At 44.2% G+C, this 21,951-nt stretch overlaps 1 protein-coding gene and 1 long non-coding RNA gene across 4 annotated transcripts in view; both read left to right on the top strand.

Moving 5' to 3' along the window:
- The window catches only part of LNX1 (ligand of numb-protein X 1), a 190,468-nt gene that overhangs the window by 84,595 nt on the left and 83,922 nt on the right, over positions 1-21,951 (top strand). Inside the window, exon 1 of one of the 3 annotated variants that reach the window (XM_003933619.4) lies at positions 2,330-5,219. The exons of the other annotated variants lie outside the window; for them this stretch is intronic. Coding sequence (XP_003933668.1) covers positions 5,128-5,219 — 92 coding nt within the window. The 5' untranslated portion in view covers positions 2,330-5,127. Of the gene's footprint in view, positions 1-2,329; positions 5,220-21,951 lie in introns of those variants that run through there. 3 annotated transcript variants of the gene reach the window in all.
- On the top strand, positions 5,234-19,528 carry LOC141583993 (uncharacterized). Its single transcript, XR_012516835.1, has 2 exons — positions 5,234-9,293; positions 9,443-19,528. It is a non-coding gene; the product is annotated as an uncharacterized LOC141583993 (long non-coding RNA).

Raw genomic sequence — 21,951 nt, 5'->3', positions numbered from 1 at the left:
ACTTACTCAGTTGAATGGCAGCCTTCCTAACTGAAAGCCATTACCAGTATGTAGTGGGGCCCCTGCAGAGGACCCATCTGGTCATCTCCCTTGACCCAGACTATCAATGAGAGGGTGTGTGGATGCCAAGCTTTTACTTCTTGATCCTGAGCGAGACTTTAGGATCAAGACCACCTCTTCTTTGTGTGATCTCAGCATCTGCATAAACAGCATTTAGCAAGGATTCACAATAGGTCAGGCCCTGAATGAAAGAAAAATAACTTGTGATTTCTGCCTCTAAGGAAATGATCTTTCAAAGGCAAAAGAGAGAAGTTGAAAACACACGTGAATTGTTTCATAAGACAAGTCACTTTGCCCTTGACTTTCTCTCTTATTTTCTTTTCTTTTTAAGTTCTGGGATACATGTGCAGAACACGCAGGTTTGTTATATAGGTGTGTGTGTGCCACAGTGGTTTGCTGCATCAACTCTCTTATTTTCTAAAAGTAGAAGATAATAAACTGACCCGTCTCAAGTATTTACTACCATGAATAGAGAGTTCATTGTTCAATAATTTGAAAAGAGCCATGAATGAAAATGTGATATAATTGGCCCAAGACACACGTGGCTGAAGGCTGGCTGGGAGTATTTTCCTGATTAACTTGACATCCAATGTCCTGGAAGCTTCTTCTCCAAAGGTCTACCGTGGAACCTTTGTTGACCTTTACTTTCGTCCAGGGTATTGTGTTTAGGACAACATAGCTAGTTGTCTACAAAGTGGGGAAGACTTTATTGCAGAAAGAAAAAATACAAGGGACTATTACCTATAAAAGTAGGCATAGACTAGTCTTGCTGGTCATTTCAGCCAGACTAAGCATCTCATAATAATTGTGCTTTGACATACGTCTTTACTGTGACCTTCTAACTCTGAACCCAACTTTCTCCTGGCCCCTAAAGAAACCCTGTTTAGTGAAAACAAAACAAAACAAAACAACAAAAAAAGAAACAAGAAAATAGGAGATGATCGGTGATATCTGAGATGACATTTAAGGATAAATAGGACAGCCAGGCAAAGAATAGGGCAAGGATTAGGGTTAGGGCTATTTACTGGCAAGGAAGTTATGGAGCAATCTCTGTCCATTTAAGGGTGAGATTTTAGCCCCAAGGGATTGTATTAATTAGGATTACATCAGGTGGCAGGTAACAGAAGATTATGTTATATTGGTTTAACCAGGTAGAAATTTTGTTGTTCTCATGTAACACAAAATCTAGAGGTAGGAAGCCCAGGATTACTATGATGTTGCCACGATGCCAGCAGGAATCAGCTTAGCTTTCATCCTCAAGTTTGTCACCTCACAGTCTCAAAATGGCTGCTTGCTCCAGTATCACGTACAAGTTCCAGGCAGAAAGAACTAGGCAGGCAGGAAAAAGTATAATGTACAATGCGCCAATGGAGACATCTCCCTCCCTCCCTTTCTCCCTCCCTCGCTCCCTCCTTTCCTCCCTCCCTCCCTTTCTTCCCTCCTTTCTTTCACAGAGTCTTGCTCTGTTGCCAAGCTGGAGTGCACTGGTACCATCTTGGCTCACTGCAACCTCCACTGCCCGGGTTCAAGCAATTCCCCTGCCTCAGCCTCCCCAGTAGCTGAGACTACAGGCACGCTCCACCACACCCAGCTAATTTTTTTGTATTTTAGTGGAGACAAGGTTTCACCATGTTAGCCAGGATGGTTTCAGTCTCCTGACCTCGTGATCCGCCTGCCTCAGCCTCCAAAAATGCTGGGATTACAGGTGTGAGCCATTGTGCCCGGCCAACACCTCTCTTTAAAGAGCTTGTTGTGCCAATGGAGACACCCCCTTTAAAGAGCTTTCTGGGATGTCTTCCCCCGGAATTTCTGCTCATACCTCATTAGTCACTACTGTGTTATACAGCTGCCCATCTGGGAGAGAGTCTATGTGTAGTACCAGCATAAACAAAACCCAGGTTCTGTTACAAAGAAGAAGGGGAGATTAAATATTTGCTAGGCAGCTGGCCGTGGCTGCAATGGCAACCATAAAGGAACAAACAGTATACCTTCATATTTATATTGCAGTCCCATTAATTAATTAATTTCCTTCCTTTTAAATGCAAGGTGGTGAATGGGCAGGTATCCTTTTCTAATAAAAGATGTTGCAAATGTCAGAAACAATCTGACATGTCCAAGATCATCAGAAATACAGTCCAATACCAATGTGAAGTCCTCAACCTTTAATACATCATGCTGCTTAAGAGTTCTGATCTAGCCGGGCGCGGTGGCTCAAGCCTGTAATCCCAGCACTTTGGGAGGCCGAGGCGGGTGGATCACGAGGTCAAGAGATCGAGACCATCCTGGTCAACATAGTGAAACCCCGTCTCTACTAAAAAAAAAATACAAAAAATTAGCTGGGCATGGTGGCGCGTGCCTGTAATCCCAGCTACTCAGGAGGCCGAGACAGGAGAATTGCCTGAGCCCAGGAGGCGGAGGTTGCGGTGAGCCGAGATCGCGCCATTGCACTCCAGCCTGGGTAAACTGGGTAACAAGAGCGAAACTCTGTCTCAAAAAAAAAAGAGTTCTGATCTATACAGGAGGGCCTAGACATCCAAAAAGAGCATGCTTCAGGACTTTGTGAAATTCCATATTTAGGAAAAGACTACAACATGTCACTTCCCTAATAGTATAGGAGGAAAGAAGGGGATAAGAAAAGCATAACAACGCCTCTTGGAGACAGATGCTAAGCTTCCAGCTTATTGCTAATGGTTATTAACAGCAGTAGATCCAGGCGCAGTGGCTCACACCTATAATCTTAGCTACTTGCAAGTTGAGGCAAGAGTATTGCTTGAGGTCCAAGACCAGCCTGGGCAACATAGAGAGGCCCTCAACTCTGAAAAAGATTTAATTTTTTCTTTTTTAATTAGCCAGGCATGGTGTCATGTACCTGTAGTCCCAGCTACTTGGGAGGCTGAGGCAAGAGGATTGCTTGAGCCCAGGAGTTCACCGCTGCAGTGAGGTATAATTGTGCCACAGCACTCCAGTCTGGGTGACAGAGCAAGACCTCCATCTCTAAAAAAAACAAAACAAAATGAAAAACAATAAGCTGATAGCTTTGTTCTTTGTGGGCATTGTCTCATTTCACCTTCTTACCAGCACTCTGAGTTAAGCACTATTACTATTGTCTTTCTTTTACAGGGAGGACATGAAGGTTCAGAAAGGTTAAGCAAACACACACAGTGTCACACAGCTAGTATTCGGCAGAGCTAGAACTCAAACCTCAAGCTTCTCTAACCCCAGTACCTAAATCTCAAACCCAACTTCCTTTCCGATGCTTTCCACGAGCTCTGACTCACTCTTACAGAGCAGCCTTCCAGAGAATAGAATTCAAATTTGGACCTCAACAAAATTATGAATTATTACATGCCATGTTTGATCAAGGTTGTCCATCTCCTCCATAAACTGTCGAAGTTAAATCTGCACATCCTTTTTTTTCTTTTTTCTTTTCTTTTTTTCTGAGATGGAGTTTCACTCTTGTTGCCCAGGCTGGAGTATAGTGGTGTGATCTCAGCAAACTGCAACCTCAGGCTCCCAGGTTCAGGCGATTCTCATGCCTCAGCCTCCCAAGTTGCTGGAATTACAGGCGCCTGTGACCACACTCAGCTAATTTTTTGTATTTTTAGTAGAGACGGGGTTTCATTATGTTGGCCAGGCTGGTCTCAAACTCCTGACCTCAAGTGATCCACCCGCCTCGGCCTCCCAAAGTGCTGGGATCACAAGCATCGAGCCACCATGCCTGGCCTTAAATCTGCACATTCTAAGAGCCTTCTGTATTTAAAAGCTTGTAGCCGTGCCTCTGATACCAAATTCCTAATTACTACTCAGTTCATCACAATTGGTCTCATCCTGTAGACTTTTCTCTGGTCTTCTTCCTGTGGAGTGGAGTTTGCTATCATTGCTTGGCTGTCATTGATGCAATGAATGTAATTATCCCTTTGAGCATGTCTACTAAGATTCTGGCCTTGAGTTGGCAAAACGGACTTTAATCTTCTTGAATATGGGGTAAGGGGGAGTCCTGGGGGCTTCTGTGGCACTCCAGAGCTTAGGCCTGCAAAGAAGTCCTACTGCTGAGTCAGGTGATGCAGTCTAAAATACCAGATCTTAAAGCTGGAAGAGGGGATGTGGCCCAGTCCCTGATAGGCCAGGCAGATAAGGTATAATTAGCTCCATTTCCAAGGAAAGGTGACTGAGGCTTGGGAGCTTAAATGAAACAGCAAGGGCCATGCAACTCATGTCCAAGTTCAATTCAATCCCCGCAGGCAGAAGGAAGAATAGAGTGACCCCTCTCCTCACCAAACAGGAACCTGTCCATTACTTGGACAGAACTTTGTGTCTGTTGGGGCTCTCTGTTATTCCAACAGAGAATGGCACAGCCTGTTCTTCTATAGAGCCAATTTCCAAAATTAGCAAGGAAGCTGTCACTGTCACATCTTTTGCACATGTCAGTGTAGTCAAGACGGTGATCAGTGAAATGTTTTCAATCGTACTCTAAATACACACACAGTGCGGGAGGAGGTGGAGTTGGTTCATATTTTAGCCACTCCTGTGTTCTCGTATCTGAAGGCTCGCTTTAAGCTCAGATCTCCAGGCTGCTCCAAAGATAGGAATTTCTTACAGTGTCACTTTGGCAAGCTGGAGGGCAGCTTTTGATTATTTAATCATTCACACCGTGGGGCCTGGATGTGCCATGCTCATGCCCTCTTCCAACACACTTCAGCTCCCAGCCTGTCTGCTCCCAGCCGGTGATGTAAATGTACCAGCTGCTTCCCAAGAACCAGTCCGCATCCTGTAGGAGGGGCTGGTTCCTTTCCTGGGCATCAGCCTGCCTGCTCTCAGCCTAAGCCCTCTCGCCAACCATGGTGGGTCCCTGTGTTCCTACATCTGCTTATCTGAGAATCAGAGAGCATAATCTTCTTATGGGCCCGTGATTTATTAACGTGGCTTAATCTGGAGGTTCTCAGTCAAATTCTTTATGATCTACTGATTGTGGGGGCATGGCAAGGTTTGCTTAAAGGAGCTTGGCTGGTCTGGGCCCTTGTAGCTGACAGAAGGTGGCCAGGGAGAAAGCAGCACACTGCTCGGAGAATGAAGGCGCTTCTGTTGCTGGTCTTGCCTTGGCTCAGTCCTGCTAACTACATTGACAATGTGGGAAACCTGCACTTCCTGTACTCGGAACTGTGAGTCCCCTCTCTGTCCGTGCCTGTGTGTGTTTGTGTGCCTAGTATGCTGGGGGTGGGACCTGAGCCCGTTCCCCAGCTGATATATCCATTTAGAGGAAGAAATTCCACATGCACTAGATGCACTTGGACAAAGCGCCCTGCCAGCAGTTTAAAGCGGCACGCTTAGCTGTCTGACTTGACAAAAAAGCCCCGTATTACCAGATGAAGGGCTTTCTTAGCAAGGCATTTTTTTTCTTGCTTCAGTGACAGTGCTGCTTTTTCTTGGTACTCTTTTTCCTCAATAGATGCACCTTCTCTTCCCTCCATAAATACTGAAGAGCAGTTAAGAACCGAGCTTGTATGCATAGATCTTGTATGCCTCTGTTGGATATTTATAATTGCAAGCAGGCATCATCCCTCTATTGAGAGAATCAGTCTCTATACCTGAAAACAGGTATAATATCAGTAAAAAAAGAACCCTATGTACAAAACATATATATTCATGTTATTTTGATTTTTGATGCTCTTTAAGCCTCTGGGATACAAAGAAACATGCCCTGAGCACACACATTTCCATTGCCTTGATTTAATGGTTAACATTTTGCCACACTTGCTTCATCTATTTTTTTGTTGCATTGGTTTGGAGCAAATCATAGCCATCATGACATTTCACTCCTAAATACATCATCGTGCATCTCTGAAAAAGACAATTTCCTACAGCACCCATGACCATTTTATGTGAGGAAATGCCTCATGTCACCAACCTCTAGTGATATTCTTCTGGCTCCTTTTCTTAGTAAGCTTTGAAGAAGGATGACAGACATGTGAATGGCTTCTAGCAATCATAGGAAAAGTGTTGCTGTGTGTGCGCCTCATGTTTGGAACATTTGCAAAAATATATTACTGCTTACTAACCTAACCAGATGGGAAAAATAGCAAGAGTTGGCTTATGTGTAAACTGCAGTCAGTGGGCAAATGAAAACAGAGACTTCAACTAGAGTTTATAGAGCTCAGATCAGAAAAGCTTGGCTGGTCACATTTAGACTGTGTTATCACCCATGACTATGTGGTGTTAGCCTGTGCCTCCTTTGTAATTAGCTGGACCAGTCAATTTGTCTAACACAGCAGGTGATCTTTGATAAATAGAGCTAGGTTCTGGGTAGCAGATCATTTGCTCTGGGGACTCTGCATTTCAGGATTATCTGGTCCCATCTTATTGGAATGTAACCTCAGTCTCTAAGAGAAAGTATCTGGCTTAAATCTGAACCATGAGCATCTCTGAGGGCGTAATGACCCTGCGGAAGCTTTTCTAGGCAAATGGACAATGGCAGAGATTGTGAAAAGGCTCCTTCCTCCCTCCGTGGATGCTGAGGTTGCGATCTTTGAAACCCAGTGCCATGGTGTTCTTCCCTGCCCACCCACTCCCATCCGCTATCCTTGTTCATTGCTATATTGGTTTCCTATGGCTGCTGTCATGAATTACCCCAAGCTGGGTGTCTTAAAACAACAGAAACTTATTCTCCCACAGTTCCAGCATCCAGAAGCTTGAAATCAAGGTGTCAGCAAGGTCATGCTCCCTATGCAGGCTGTGGGGGAGAATCCTTTCTTGCATTCTTTCAGTTTTGGGGGCTGCAGATGTTCCTTGGCTTGTGGCTGCATAACTCTACCTCTGTCTCCACGTGTCTGTACATGGCCTTCTCCTCAGTGCTCTCTTCAATTCCCTTTGCCTTCTCTTCTTCTTATAAGGATACTTATCATTGGATTTAGGGCCTACTTGGATATTCCATGGTAATCTTATCTTGAGATCCTTAATTGCATCTACAAGACCCTTGTTCCAGATAGGGTCACATTCACAGGTTCTGGGTAGACATCTTTTGGGGGCCATCACTCCACCCACTACAGATTCCTGCTATTCCTACACAAGGATTCCTGCCACTGAGGAATCTTAACATTTGTTTGCTTTCAGTTTTATAGCCTAACTGAAGGAAGGCCCTAATACCACTTAATAATTTTCTCTTCTACAATTACATGAATCAAAGGCAACCTTTCTGCGGAATAACTGAGTGGACACAAGCAATCTATGAAAGTATGATGCCAGGGAATTGCCAGGCCGGCATTTCCACATTTATCTGACTTTCTTAGAAGCTTCCGGTTGCCGTGTATGCTTTGTGAGAGAATTCTGTGCAGCTGTTCCCTGATGCTACTGGGGAAAATTAACTAATGGCTGAATTAGTGACACATTTCAGGTACTGTGGCGTTCTCTAAGGAATCTAGGCAAGAAGAATTGAGGCATGGTACCCACCCCCTAGGAGTTGACAGTCTAATTGAGAAACTGAAATTTATACACGTAAGAGATGCAAGCAATGATTCAAGGCAGATGGAAATAAGTTGTTGAAAAGTAGAGTAGGTAGTAAGTTGAGAGGAGACAGAGATTGTCCACGTTGGTGAAATTGATGAGGGAAAGCTTCTAGAGAAGTTAGGGGTTTAAGCTGGATCTTGAAGTGCTTAGAGAGGAATGAGGCAGAATCAGGAGTGGAAGGAGGACGTATTTCAGGGATGGTGAGTAGCACCAGCAAAAAGGTTGGGGGCTGACTGTGGTTGTCGCCAAAGCTTGAAACACAATCATCAAGAACAGTAGGACTGCTGGGTCAATAGCACCCTTGGGAGCAGGGCTGATGGGTGATGGCTGCATGTCTAAGATGGAGGCCTTATCTTAATTACTCTGGGCGGTGGGATCCCAAAGGCAGGCGGAGCTCGGTGGATCTGCCGGGCTTCCTCCACCCTTTGTCTGAGCTTTGGACTCCTGGCATTGGGAGAAGCTTGCCCTGTATTCCCTTGTGCTTCCAGATGCACAGACCCTCCTGGATGTTCCTTTCTAACACCAACACACTCTTGCCTTCCTGAGTTCATGCCCAGCTCAGACACTGGAACTAATCCAGTAAATGGATTCAAATGCAGCATGTGGCCCGGGGTTCTCAAACTCAAATGCCTACAGGAGCCAGGCAGGAATTATTTTCAAATGTGCATCATTCATTCAGGCATCAGACAAAATGACGTGATGAGGCCTCTGGCCACTGCAGAATGAATATATAATGCCTGAAAGCATTCAAACTCAATTTAAAACAAAACAAAAAACCTGTGTCCAATTTAGCAGATCACTTAGGCACACCTGGTTTGGCCTTGAGGGCCAACAGTTTATGATGAATTGGCCAAACCAATCTGGAATGTTGTGCCAGGCCCCCTATGGACTCCATTGGGAAAGTCACCAGGTTCAAAAGGATGAAGAGACCACCCAGAGCTAGCCAAGGAGACATGGGGTTTTACTGGGGGCTTACATATAGGGGAGAGAGTCCAGTGGCAGCTGACTGGACAGGAGAACTGCGTTGCATATAGTCCAATGGCAGTGAGCTGGACAGAACTCCAACCACTTGCAAAAGGCATGCGTTTTAAACTCACTTAGGACCCTTCTGCCTAAGTCTCCCCCAGCAACCTTGACTTAACCCAAAACAAAGGGCATCGGTCTCCTATACAGCCTTCATTCCCTGGGATGGGCTGGGGGATCAGCTGTTTCTCATAGATAAGGAATGCACCTCCTGGCTGGCCACTCCCTGATTCCTTAGCTTGGAACTCCGAACCACATGCAGGTGTGTCTGCTATATAGGGTCAGCCTCGGGGGATGCTTAAGTTATTGCTATCGGGTGTGTTTATACCAGGGCAGTTCCTTGTTTAAATATGTCCATTGCCACCTGATCCTTGATCTCGAGGAAAGTGAATTTGACAGAAGAACCCTAAAACCAGAGTTTTGGTGTGAAGTCCCAGTGCATAGATCAGGGCACGGGGAATCTAGGCCAGCCCTCGGGCTGCAAAGAACATGCACTTTCTTTCCCCACAGGCCCTCACCCGCAGACCTCCACGAGCATTTTTCCTGAATTTCCTAGACCTTAAAGGGAACCCGGGAAAATAACTTTCAGCATTATAGGAATGAGCATGGAAACAGCCTTCTCATCTTTCTGGGCCTCTGTTTACAGGCCTGCACATGGAGAGACTTGCAGAAGAAGCATGTATAGGTTCTGGGGACCACCCACATCAGAGGTGAGGGCGGAGTTTGTTTTCTAAATGCGTATTTGGGGGCTCTAAAATCCTACTAAAATGAAAATCTTTGGGAGTGGGGTCCATCCATGTTCATGCTTAAGTTTTTCAGGTGATTCTCATGAGGCCTCCCCGTTTTCATTCTAAATAAGCTCCCCAGGTGATCCATATGGGCCTACAATTTAAGAACTCTTCACTCCAGCTAGAAAGCCAACTTACCCCGACTTCTGCTGTGGAAAAGCATCGCTCGTCTCTGTGTCCCCACTCAGTGCTTCATATCATCAGGAAATTTTCCCCGGTGAGTTCTGAGGCGATATTGGGGTGTAGTAATGTTTGTGTGCCCAGCTTCTGCACGGCTCAGGGCACAATTAAGTTAAATCGAATTAAACGAATTTGCCTTGTATCTTGGCCAACCCCTAAATGTTGCGAGCTGTGATAAAGCAGCCCCTGGCTGGCTTCTGTGGAAGGGAATGTTGACCTTGCTCCTAATGATACTCATGCAGCACTGTACTTGAATAACTGGGATTGTCATTGCCCTGGTCAGTCATCACCTGGCTTTTGTTACATTTCTTTAAATATTTAAGTCGAACGAAAATCCAAGAAAAAAACTTAGAATTGTGGGGAGTAGTGCTAGTACTAGTGATGCATTTGGTTCTCACCACACCAAACCCTCATGACCTATTTACAGAAAGCTGGAGTATTTTCTTCTCCTTCCCACTTTTAATACTTTTAGTTCCTATCATTCTTGAAAGTTATTCTGTTTGTGCTATATTCCAATGGTGTGACCCGCTCGTGCCTGTGGTACAAAGTCTGAGTGAGCTTTACGCGGAAGCACAGTTAGTTGGGGACTCACTTTTCAAAGTCCCTTCATTTTAGGAACACAGTTACCTAAAAAGACAGCTAGGCATGGTCGCTGAAGGATGGCAAGTCCTAGAAACTAGTGTCACTAGCTGTGTGACTGACTTCCCAGGAAACAGGAAATGCTTTGCTCTTTCTAGCTTGGAGTCGGGTATCTTTGGTCTGTAAGCAGAATCGCTAGGAACCATATTCATGCTAGAATCTGGAGAGAAAATTACACTTCATTTTCTTATCCCTGTAGAGATAGCAGTACTAAGTGAGGATAGCGTATTCCCACTGGAGTTTTGGACTCAGGAGTTAAAATGAGCAATTCCAGCTTTGAAACTTAAATCATCTGGGGCCATGGAAGTGTTACTGGCGGCAAATCTGTAGCAACCTCAACTCTTGCCACCTCAGGAGAAAGAATTTTTAACCGAGGGCCATAGAGCAGAGTGAGAGGCTGAGGCAAGTTTTAGAGCAGGAAGGAAAAGTGGATTACAAAGCTTACAGCAGGAACAAAAGGAAGTACACTTAGAACAGGGCCAAGCGGGTGACTTGAGATCAGGTGGGTGGTTTGACCTTTGGCTTTGCGTTTCATTCGTGGACATGTTTCACAGGGTTGCATCTCTCCTCCCGTTTCTTCCCATGGCTTTGCACATGCGCAGTGGCTACCAGCGCCTGGGAGTGGAGCATGCGCACTGTGTTTACTGAAGTTGTGCACATGCTCACTTGAGGGGTTTTTCTCATCAGTTGCGTATTCATATACTAGTTAAACGCCATTTTGCATCTTAGTGCGCATGCTTGAGTCTACTCACCCAGCTCCTGAGATCTTATTAGGAAACTCATCACCGGTTTCAGGCATTTTCTGTTTACTGGGAAACTGCCTGGCCCTGGCTCCAACCGATGATTATTTTAGAGAGACAGTTAACAACCGCCTGACCATCACCAGACGGTTGCCTGACATTCCTGGTTGTGGGAAGCCTTCCCTGCTCATGTCTGCCTACCTACCTCCTAAAACAGAAGGGTGAGGTCTCCTGGAGAAACTGCCAAGAGCAGTAGGAGTTATGGGCATCCTTGTATATGCCCTTCCTGCGAACTGTGGTGTGCCACAGGAATCAGGGCCACAGGAACACACCAAGCTCTTAGAACCAAGGGTTACAACCATCCACCACCTCCTAGCTTAACTGATTGGAACCTAATCTGCAGCATACACCTCTGACAAACTGCATGGACTTCATGCAACAAGAACATTCATTTTTGGGCTCACAGGCCCAAAGAGAGCCTTAAATCAAACCCAGCTGGGCGTTCCCAGCTTTCAGGTGGGGAGGTTGCTAGCCTCCGTTTTCTATAACTGTTTCCATCTAACCATTAGACCCTAGTCTGGCTTTTCAGTATCCCCTTCTCTGGGTCAAGGCTGTGTGGCAAGACTAGCCTTAATAGTTCCTTCTCTGCCTGCAGACTTCAGTTACACCTGGACCATGTATTGAGCCATGAACTCCATGACCTGGGGCAATGTCTTTTTATGGGGGTGGGGGGGAAGCTTCGTACTAATGGAGATCCACACAGGAAGGTCAAGAGTATTGTGGTTGGATTCTTGGGTGAATGAGTCGCGGGTGAGTGGGACACAGGATTGCCATAGCATCCATTTCCTCTCCACTTCATTTCCACTGTGTTAACCATTCCCAACACTTTGAAAGTTCAAACCAACAGGGTGAGCTTTATGGATTTGCCAGTAAACGTTTTCCACATTTAGTCTCCAAGAATGTTTCTCATCGAAACTGAAAAGAGGAGAAAGAAGTTGTTGTTGATCCCTGGATTTGCCTAGTCCTGTGTTTTGAGCGTCTGATTTGGACTAGGAACTGGAAGGAAAGAGGCAGAGTTTATAGAGGAAATGGGGTAAGGTAGAGAAATCATATTCCAACAGGAACAAGTTCCACTCTTGGGGCAAAGCCAGGGCCCATTTGGGCTCAATGACTCTCGAAGCATTTCAGTTCAGCACATGTTTAACAGGGCATTTCTCCTTGAATTTTTAGACTTGTGTATTTTGAAGGAAATTGAAGCCGCATGGCCCTCATTCATTTACACTGAACTCATCAAAATCTTGTTTTGTAATGATTCTTTGATGTCTAAAGAGCATTGTGATCCTGTTTCATGGTCTTATTTTTTTCCCTTTGAGAATTAGCAAACTCTCTTTTGCCAGCAGTAAAGCCACTCCAGTTCCAAGCTGTTCACTGCCTGGTCTACAGTGTTCTCCTCCTAGGGAGGTCACCCTTAAACAAAGCCCAGCAGTTTCAAGATGCCACTCTGATGCTTGGCCAATTTGGCTTGTCTTTCTAGTTCTTTGGCTGTCGGTGGATAAGAGGCAAAGTTGAGATGCCTGTAAGAATCTCACTGACTGCTTCGTGCTTGATTGGCTTATTTTCTTCATTTTAACTTACAATGAAAAACTACAAACAATACAAAAGGAGAGAAAAGAGTATAATACAACTCCGTGTGCCCTAAACCCATCTTTTGCACTTATGAATTCAAGGCTATCTCATCTATGTCTCCTTTGTTTTGAAGCAAATCTCGCATAACACGTCATTTCATCTGCAAACATTTCAGCATCTGTCTCTAAAGATAGATTCTTAAGAAATGTGACCACAATACTAATATCACATCAAAGCAATCATCATTCCTTAAGAGCAGATATCTAATTTGTTTGAATCATGAGCTAAATACAATCTACACGTTGCAACTAGTTGTCACATCTCTTAAGTTGCTTTCTCTTCCTCCTTTCCTCCTCTTCTCCGTTCTTCACCCTCCACTGATACAAAGGAGTGCTTGGGTAAATTCTGAGGAATATAGCTTTGGCAAATTCCAAATACTGGGCTAGTAACTGAAAAAGAGAAAAATAAAGCAATGATTTTAATTTACTGTCCAAGTTGAAAGAAATATAAAGCAAAGGTCCAAAACCCTGAGCCTTGAAGTCTGTGAATGTAACTGCAATTTTACTCATGACCTTGTTGTCCAGAAGTTTTATTTTTTTTTTTACTTTTAAGTTTGGGGGAGTACATGTCAAGGTTTGTTACATAGGTAAACATGTGTCACGGGGGTTTGTACGTATTTCATCACATAGATATTAAACCCAGTACCCAATAGTTATCTTTTCTGCTCCTCTCCTTCCTCCTACCCTCCCCTTTCAAGTAAACCCCCATGTCTGTCGTTTCCTTTGTGTTCATAAGTTCTTATCATTCAGCTCCCACTTAAGCATGCAGCATTTGGTTTTCTGTTCCTGCATTACTTTGCTAAGGATAATAGCCTCCAGCTTCATCTATATTTCTGCAAAAGATATGATCTTGTTCATTTTTATGGCTGTGTAGTATTCCATGGTGTATCTGTACCACATTTTCATTACCTAGTCTGTCATTGATGGGCGTTTAGTTTGATTCCTTATCTTTGCCGTTGTGAATAATGCTGCAACGAACATTTGCTTGTATATGTCTTTATAGTAGAATTATATTCCTCTGGGTTTATACCCAGTAATGGGATTGCTGGGTGGGATGGTAATTCTTTTAGCTCTTTGAGGAATTGCCATACTGCTTTCCAGAATGATTGACTTAATTTACACTTCTACCAGCAGTGTGTTCTAATGTTCAATGTGTTCTCCTGTTCTAATGGGAGAACTTTAAGAGAACGGAGAAATATCTCCATAGGGCAATAATCTCGTAACTACTTGATCACAGACCTTTATTGATCAATAAATTTCTCATTGCCTGTCATATGCATAGTTATCTGTTTATAGATTATCAACAGATACTACTACACTAATATGTCCATGATAAAACAGGCACTAAAACATTGTTAAAGAATTAAAAAAAAAAAAACCTAAGAGTTCCATGAGAATCTGTTCACTTTCAGGACTCATTAGTAAAACAACTTCTTCAAAGTAAATGGAGGAAAATTGCTCACTGCCAGTCTGTGGGGTTGATTTTTGAAGGAATGGGACAGGAAATTGTCTAATTTTACAGGCTGAATAAAACTTGGTGGGCCAAGGAAGCAGACATCTTTTTCTCATAGTCATAGTTTCTCTACCTTTTTTCTTTTTTTTTAACAATCACGCCTTCTGTTTGCCCATGTGGCCCCACTCCTGTCCAGCTTTCACTGAGGCCCACCACCCCCAACCACACCTGCTTTCATCAGCATCAAGAGTAGAACTGGAGGATCCAGGTTTCTGAAACTTGAAATGTTCAGAATTTGGGTCCTTTTATTGAAAAGTAAGATAAAATTGTGAATTCACAACTGGTAGGTTCCCGTCAGGTTCTTGGAAAGGCACATGCATATGCCAGGAACCTCGAACCATATTCATCAGCCTCACAGTGACTTCCCTCCCGTGGGAGCTCTAAAGTACCAACTTTACCTTCCTTTCTTTCTGACTACCTCTTTCTTATTTTCTTATATTCTTCTGTAGAACCAGCTCTGGGAATTCTGGTGCCCTTCTAAGCCCATTTCTCCTGCGTTTAACTCTCGTATACCTAGAGATGGAGCTGTCTTCCCAGTTGCCCCATGAGCCAAGAATGCGCCTGTGAGCCCTTCCTCATTTTCTTCCTTCTTTAGCAGCTCTACCCAGAACGTAAGAGAGGGAGAGGCTAGGGACCCCAGAAACAAGTCCATTTGTCATCCCAAGGACTGTAATCCAGTGGCTCTCTGCTGGAGGTGAGAAGACCTAGTAATTCAAGCCTGGAGTTAAGACTGGCCCCAGTTCCTTTATAGTCTCTACCAGCTGGGCAAGCTTGAACAAGTTACTTAGCTTCTCTGAGCTTTTCTTACCTATAAAGGGGAAGAACACTTACCTCACAGGCTGTTGTGAAGTTGTGTAAAGCATTTGATGCAGTGCCTGGTACATAAGAAACCCTTAAATTGTGGATTTTATTATGAGTAATGGAGGGAGTTAGAATATATTTCATCAATTCTAAGACATACTTATTGTCTCCTGGAAGTAGGTTCCATCTTAGAATTGACAACAACATGCAGAGATAATGGGCAGTGTCTGTCTTTCTTGGTTATCTGTAAAAATAATCGTGCACCTTACAATAGACATAGTCTTCAATTTGATGTAATTTGGTAACAACTAACTTCATCCACAGTGAGCACAGGTGGACTGAGATCAATAAACTGGAGTTCCTGCAACCATACCGTCTCTTCCTCGCGCTCTCACTGAAGAGGCAGGGAAATGGCCAACCTGGGCTGAGAAAGGGGTACCTAGCTTAGCGGGAAGCCCATGGAGAGAGGCGTGAGCTCCTTGTCAGTGACGGAAGCCTGGCGTCGTGTGCAACTCTGCCTCCACAAGTGGGTGGGTCTTTACCACATTTGCCAGTCTCTTGCCTCTGCCCCCCAACTCCCTCCCCAGCGATTTAGCTCCTTGCTGCCCTCACACTGCAGCTCTCTTTCCTATTTTCCTCTTTCCCCTGTTTGAAGAGGAAGACTGAATCCAGCATGTTGCTTAGCTGCTGGTGTCTATGACCCAGAACCGTAGATTGTTCAGAGCCTAAGGAGAGCTTGGAGATGATTTAGTCTAATCCCCCTATTTTATGGATGAAGAAACTAAGGCCTAATATTTACCCAAATGACTCAGCCCTGCCAGTTACAAGCTATGTGACCTTGAACAAGTCATGACATTTTTTTTGGAAACAATAATAAAGCATTCGTCGTTTTATGAAATGTGTCCTCAGGAATCAATAAAATTGGAGCTAGTTGTTAAAATTATAAACCACCAGCTCTAGGCAAAGCAGTGACATAGAGGTGACACAGAGTGGCAAGTGACCCTGCACAGCACCCTTCATGAACGGAGCAGCCTCTGATGGAGTCTGACTACCGGGCCTGCTCAGAATGGTACATGGGACTTCTCGACCAATTTTGAACACGTGCAGCCTGGGCAATTGACAGCAATAAGGCTTTACATTTGAGTGTGCCATTCCAAGGATTTCTATCTAATTCTAAGAGTTTCATATACAAAGGATGGCAGCAGAAAGGCAGGGCAGAGTTCAGTCATGCAACAGTTAGAAGCTTTAGCTTGTGTTGATTAAAAATGTGGCCTTTGGCTGGACATGGTGGCTCACGCCTGTAATCCCAGCACTTTGGGAGGCTGAGGTGGGTGGATCACTTGAGGCCAGGAGTTTGAAACCAGCCTGGCCAACATGGTGAAACCCTGTCTCTACTAAAAATACAGAAATCAGCCAGGCGTGGGGCCGTGCACCTGTACTCCCAGCTACTTGGGAGGTTGAGGCGGGAGAATCATTTGAACCTGAGATGGGGAGGTTTCAGTGAGCCAAGATAGCCCCACTACACTCCAGCCTGGGCGACATAGTGAGACCCTGTCTCAAAAGAAAAAAAGTGGGCTCTGAAGTTACTCAAATCTGAGTATAATCAATGACGAGCTATGTAACCTCAGCTAAGCTTCAAGCCTCTCGTCCTTAAATCCGGTCTTGATGATAGCACCTACCTCATGGGAGTAAGAATTAAATGCAAAACACAGGAAGCATTGGATGCCTGGAACATTTTAAGTGTACTTTAAGCATTAGAGATGAGAAATTAATGGTGATGAGAAATAAATCACCTAGGAACGTCGCAGCAAATGCAGTGGGTCCCCATCTCATTGATGAGAAAACTCTGATGTCCTGAGGCTGAGGAACCTTCCCTAGGTAATCCTGCCAGCCTGGAGTGCAGGCATCCTGATTCCAGCACAGCGTCACTCCTGTGTTGTCATGGAGATGGATTTGCTTGGATGTGTCAGCTTGTTTCACACCTTTATAATTCACTAGAGCCAGGCTGGGGGACTGATATGGATTCTGAACCAGAAAAGCAATTGCTTTACAGATTAAACTTTTCTGGGTAATGTTTGGGTGGTTTCTCTGGCCAGTTAAAATTATGCTAAAGATGGCAGTTCCTTGCTTATGCAATTATTTTCTCACTGAAGCAGACTATAGGAGTTCCCAAAGTCATTCTTTAAAGTGATCAATCAGAAATATTGTTGAATGCATGAGCTAATTGATGAAAGATTATAAAGGATCAAAGGGATGTTATCGCAAATGCCTCTGGAATAATCCTTTCTTCTTAGATGCTGCTGCAGTTTTTAATAGAAAAAAAGCATCTGGGTACCAGTCCCTCTGCCTTCCTGCGATACAAATCCTGCATGAGGTGTTGTGGGGGATGTGCTGGTCTAGTACATTATGATCACAAGCAGGACTCCGGAGTTAGAGCCTGGCCCTGCCACTTGCTGGCTGTGTGTCTTTGGGCAATTGCCTTAACTTCTCTGTGTTATGATAATCATTGCATCAACCTCATGGAGCTACTGTGAGGACTAACAGACTATATCATGCACATGCAGCCCCAATGCAGTGCCTGGTACATAGGTGTTATTGATCAGTGTCAGCTACTTACGTGTCCATCTCTACTACTGTACGAGCCAGCTTCCTTTCTTTGTTCCCTGCATACATTTTCTCTTTAGAAAAGATACTCTCATGGTACTGGGGAGCAGTGCTGGTGTCTTATCACTCCAGGGTCTTCCCTGAAGTCCCCACCTTTTGACCTCCTTGGGTTCTACTCAGATAGCAGCTCAACCTCTTCAGGAAACGAATTCCTTTAACATCACAAAAGAAATCACGTCTCCGCTAGGCATGGTGCCTGACATCTGTAATCCCAGCACTTTGGGAGGTCAAGGTGGGTGGGTCACCTAAGGTCAGGAGTTCAAGACCAGCCTGGCCAACATAGTGAAACCCCATCTGTATTAAAAATACAAAAAATTAGTCGAGCATGGTAGCGCGTGCCTGTGGTCCCAGCTACTCGGGAGGCTGAAGCAGGAAAATCACTTGACTCCAAAGGCAGAGGCTGCAGAGACCCGAGATCGTACCACTGCACTCCAGCCTGGGTGACAGAGTAAGACTGTCTCCAAAACAAACAACAACAACAAAAACCTCAGCATCTCTTAGGTGCCTACTTACTAATTTCCATGTACTGCCCTCAAACACCTATAGACTGCTTCAGAGAATTAAAAAGCCCAATGACAGCTGGGCAGGTGTGGTGTCTAGGGTTCAAGACGAGGGCAACAAAGGTGAGACTAAGACACAGTGTTCCATATAAGTCAGGCGTTATGTCTTCAGTTACAAAAGACCCGGAGATGTGGTCAGTGTGTGTGTCTGTGTGTGTGTGTGTGTGTGTGTTGTGCTGCTGGTGGTGGTTTTTTAAAAATCCCCATTCAGTTGCTTTGTGTCATCTAAAGAAAGCATCAGGGAGATTTTATTTCCCTGTTAGTTTCTTTGGACATAAGCCTCTCCTCTTTCCTGGCATGGTTGACAGGGTTGAATTGAGGCATATGGACCCCAAAGGAGTCTAGTGATTTGATTTTCCTTCAAATTCTTAACATTTGTTTACCATTTAGCAGAGGCAGGGAATTTCTATTAATAAAAATACTGGTTTACAGAAACAGATTTGTCTTGACCAGTGGAAATAAATTAATGTTCCAAAAAAAAAAAAAAATTGAGCAAGACATTTCCTACTTCTTGGAAGTTCTTCTCTGTTCCGTGTTTTGTTTATGTAACTGCGATTTTTTTTTTCTTTTTTTCCAAACTAGGTAGCCTTCTGGTAGATGAATTAAGAGTTTACACTTAGGTAGCAAAAAAGAAAACATTCATTCCCGGGAAGAGTATAATTTAATAACAAATACTTATTAAATGGGAGTTCAGGAGTTTGAGAAAATCTCCGTTAGGATGCGCTCTGAAACACCTTCCCATGGCCGGGCTTACCGGCTGGCATATCACGCATTCTAGGCTGCGGGGATTCCGCAGCAAACTTATATTCCAGTGGAAGAGCAGTAAACAAGCACACGCATTGTACATCAGACGGAAGTAAGTGGCGTGAGATAAAGCAGGTAAGGGGATGCCGTTCTACATAAGCAGGCCTTGCCAAGAAAGCGGAATTGAGCAGAACCCAGAAAGAAGTGAGGGAGGGAGCCATGAAGGCAGCTGACCTCTGCATGGCAGTAACAGACGGGACAGATGTGGTGGCCCACTTCTATGATTCTAGCCCTCCGGGAGGCCAAGGCAAAAGCAAAAGAATTGCTTGAGCTCGCCGGGCGCTGTGGCTCAAGCCTGTAATCCCAGCACTTTGGGAGGCCGAGGCGGGTGGATCACAAGGTCGAGAGTTCGAGACCATCCTGGTCGACATGGTGAAACCCCGTCTCTACTAAAAATACAAAAAATCAGCTGGGCATGGTGACGTGTGCCTGTAATCCCAGCTACTCAGGAGGCTGAGGCAGGAGAATTGCCTGAACCCAGGAGGCGGAGGTTGCGGTGAGCCGAGATCGCGCCATTGCACTCCAGCCTGGGCAACAAGAGCGAAACTCCGTCTCAAAAAAAAAAAAAGAATTGCTTGAGCTCAGGAGTTTGAGACAAGCCTGGGCAACATAGTGAGACCCCCATCGCTATCTTAAAAAAAAAAAAAAAAAGCAGATGGGACAGTCTGACTTCAAGTCCACACCTATGAAGTGCTAACGACTCCTACAGCAATTCCTACAGCACGGGATTCCTGAGTAGCGAGTGAGAACCACGTAAGAGGAGCCAACACCTGGGTGGGCTCGTGACAGTTCCCTCTACTTGCTTTCCCCCTGATTTATTCCTGATGGGAGAGGGGGGTTCTTACCTGGTTATTAAACCTCACCCTGGGCCACAAGCTCTGAATATAGATTCAAATGCAATTGCAAATGCCAATGGCCTCCTTCCTCACCTTGCTCTCTATTCTTAGTGTAAATTCGTGTTGAATTTTCTCATTCCTAAATTGTGTTGCCTTCTAAATTCCTGCAGCCTGTTCATGTCTTTGTCATGGATTTTCTCTAATTGCAGATGCACCCGTGTCTAACCTGTGTTTTTCCCTCCTCATGCTTCTGTCCTCAGTCGCATTCCCCACCTTGGTGTCATCTATAGGTTTTGTGATGCGTGCTCCTAGGCCATCAGTCAGGGTATTGATTCAGATCAACGTGATGGTGGATTATTAGGACACTCTCTGAAACGCCTTTCCATGGCTGAGCTTAACACCCCTTTAGTTTGCGATTTCTGATTATTTTCAGCTTTCTTTGGACTAATAGTGAAAATAAAACCTTTCCCGAGACATTGCATATTCAGCTCAGTCCACCCCCTTCCCCATTCCTTTATACTCTTAATTACAACAACAGCGTTACAGTCTTTAAGACGATCGCATAAACTTGTCTGTGATCATTTACATGCAAACTGTCCTTCGTTTATTTATTCCTGTTTTTCTGGACTCTTTACTTTCCTAGTCGTTTTTCCCGGTTTTTCAACCTGGCAATTGTGTATCTCACACTGTGTTTTCACTACCCTTTCCTTCTGTTTTCTCTCCACATCACTATCACATGTTGTTGGTCTTGTTCCAATCTTCTGACATCCCCCTGCGTGCAAGGTAATTTTTCAGAAATAATTACTCATTTTTACTGCACCATTGTTCAGTAAGCATATTAGTCAAATACTTCTATTCCCCGGGGCCATGTGTCATCTGGAGCAGCTGATTTATGCATGCTCACATTTGCCAAATATTCCTTCACCTATTTTTTGTCCAAGCTGATCTGTGCGAGTTTATATAATTCTCCAAATTTTACTTATTATAAAGCTATCCGAAAGTAGTTCAGCACTGCAGCATTTTATCATTTTTATTTTAGTGTTTGCCTGTTTTACTTGGAAATCTGTGTTCTTTCAAGCTTCTTGGTCTATTCTTTTATGACTCAGACTGAGCTTATAGATTTTAAAGTGCTGGCTAAGTGTTAAGTCGTTCTGTTTCAGCTCATGTGTATTTTTTCCTGCTGAACTTAATTGATACAGCCCGTTGTCTTGGCCTTGTATCGTTCTAGACAGAACTATTCAGTGATCCTAAGAATCTGACACACAACTGAATAGATCCCTGCTTTTTCCATTTGATATTAATGGTTAGAATCTGGACTAAAAGAACCATGAACTCTAAATCTCTTTTAGAAAAAAAAAATATATATATGAAATGTGCTGATTAGATCAGCTTCTGAGAAACTACCAAGTGTGTCATCTTCCAAAAGCATGGAACTTCCACTATGTGAATAGTTTGGCACTAACTGTTCACACTTTTCTTTAGAGAAATAATTTTTTTTGACCCAACCTCTTTTTTTTTAACATGACCTTGCCAAGTCAATGTGGTTTTAGAGAGCCTCTTGCTGAAGTTGATTCAGTTGCTAATGGTATCCTAACTTGGTTGTTACCTCCACCCACTCACTAGAGAATCCTGAAATCACAGAATGCATTCCTGCCATTTATTTTTATTTTTTTTCTGAAACAGAGTCTTGCTCTATCACCTAGGCTGGAGTGCAGTGGCGTGATCTTGGCTCACTGCAAGCTTCACCTCTCAGGTTCAAGTGATTGTCTTGCCTCATCCTCCCAGGAAGCTGGGATTGCAGGCAAGCGCCACCATACCCAGCTAATTTTTGTATTTTTAATAGAGATAGGGTTTTACCATGTTGGCTAGTCTTAAACTCCTGACCTCAAGTGATTCTTTGCCGTCCTCATCCTCCCAAACTGCTTGGATTACAGGCCTGAACTATCGTGCCCAACCCTCTTGCCATTTATTTTTAGAATCTAATCCAATGCCCTTATTTTACTGAAGACAAATGTTTGATCCCAATAAGTGAGGATACTTCAATCGGCACTGTGTCGATGTCTACAGTCTGTAGCTCTGTTTATAATATAATGAAAAAAAATTTATTTTTTTGAGATGGAGTTTCATTTGTTGCCAAGGCTGGAGTGCAATGACGTGA

This window comes from Saimiri boliviensis, chromosome 3 (genome assembly GCF_048565385.1).
Source record: "Saimiri boliviensis isolate mSaiBol1 chromosome 3, mSaiBol1.pri, whole genome shotgun sequence".
NCBI classification, from domain to species: Eukaryota; Metazoa; Chordata; class Mammalia; order Primates; family Cebidae; genus Saimiri; species Saimiri boliviensis.
The sequence above is the reverse complement of the archived record's forward strand: the minus strand, read 5'-3'. Positions and strand labels throughout refer to the sequence as shown.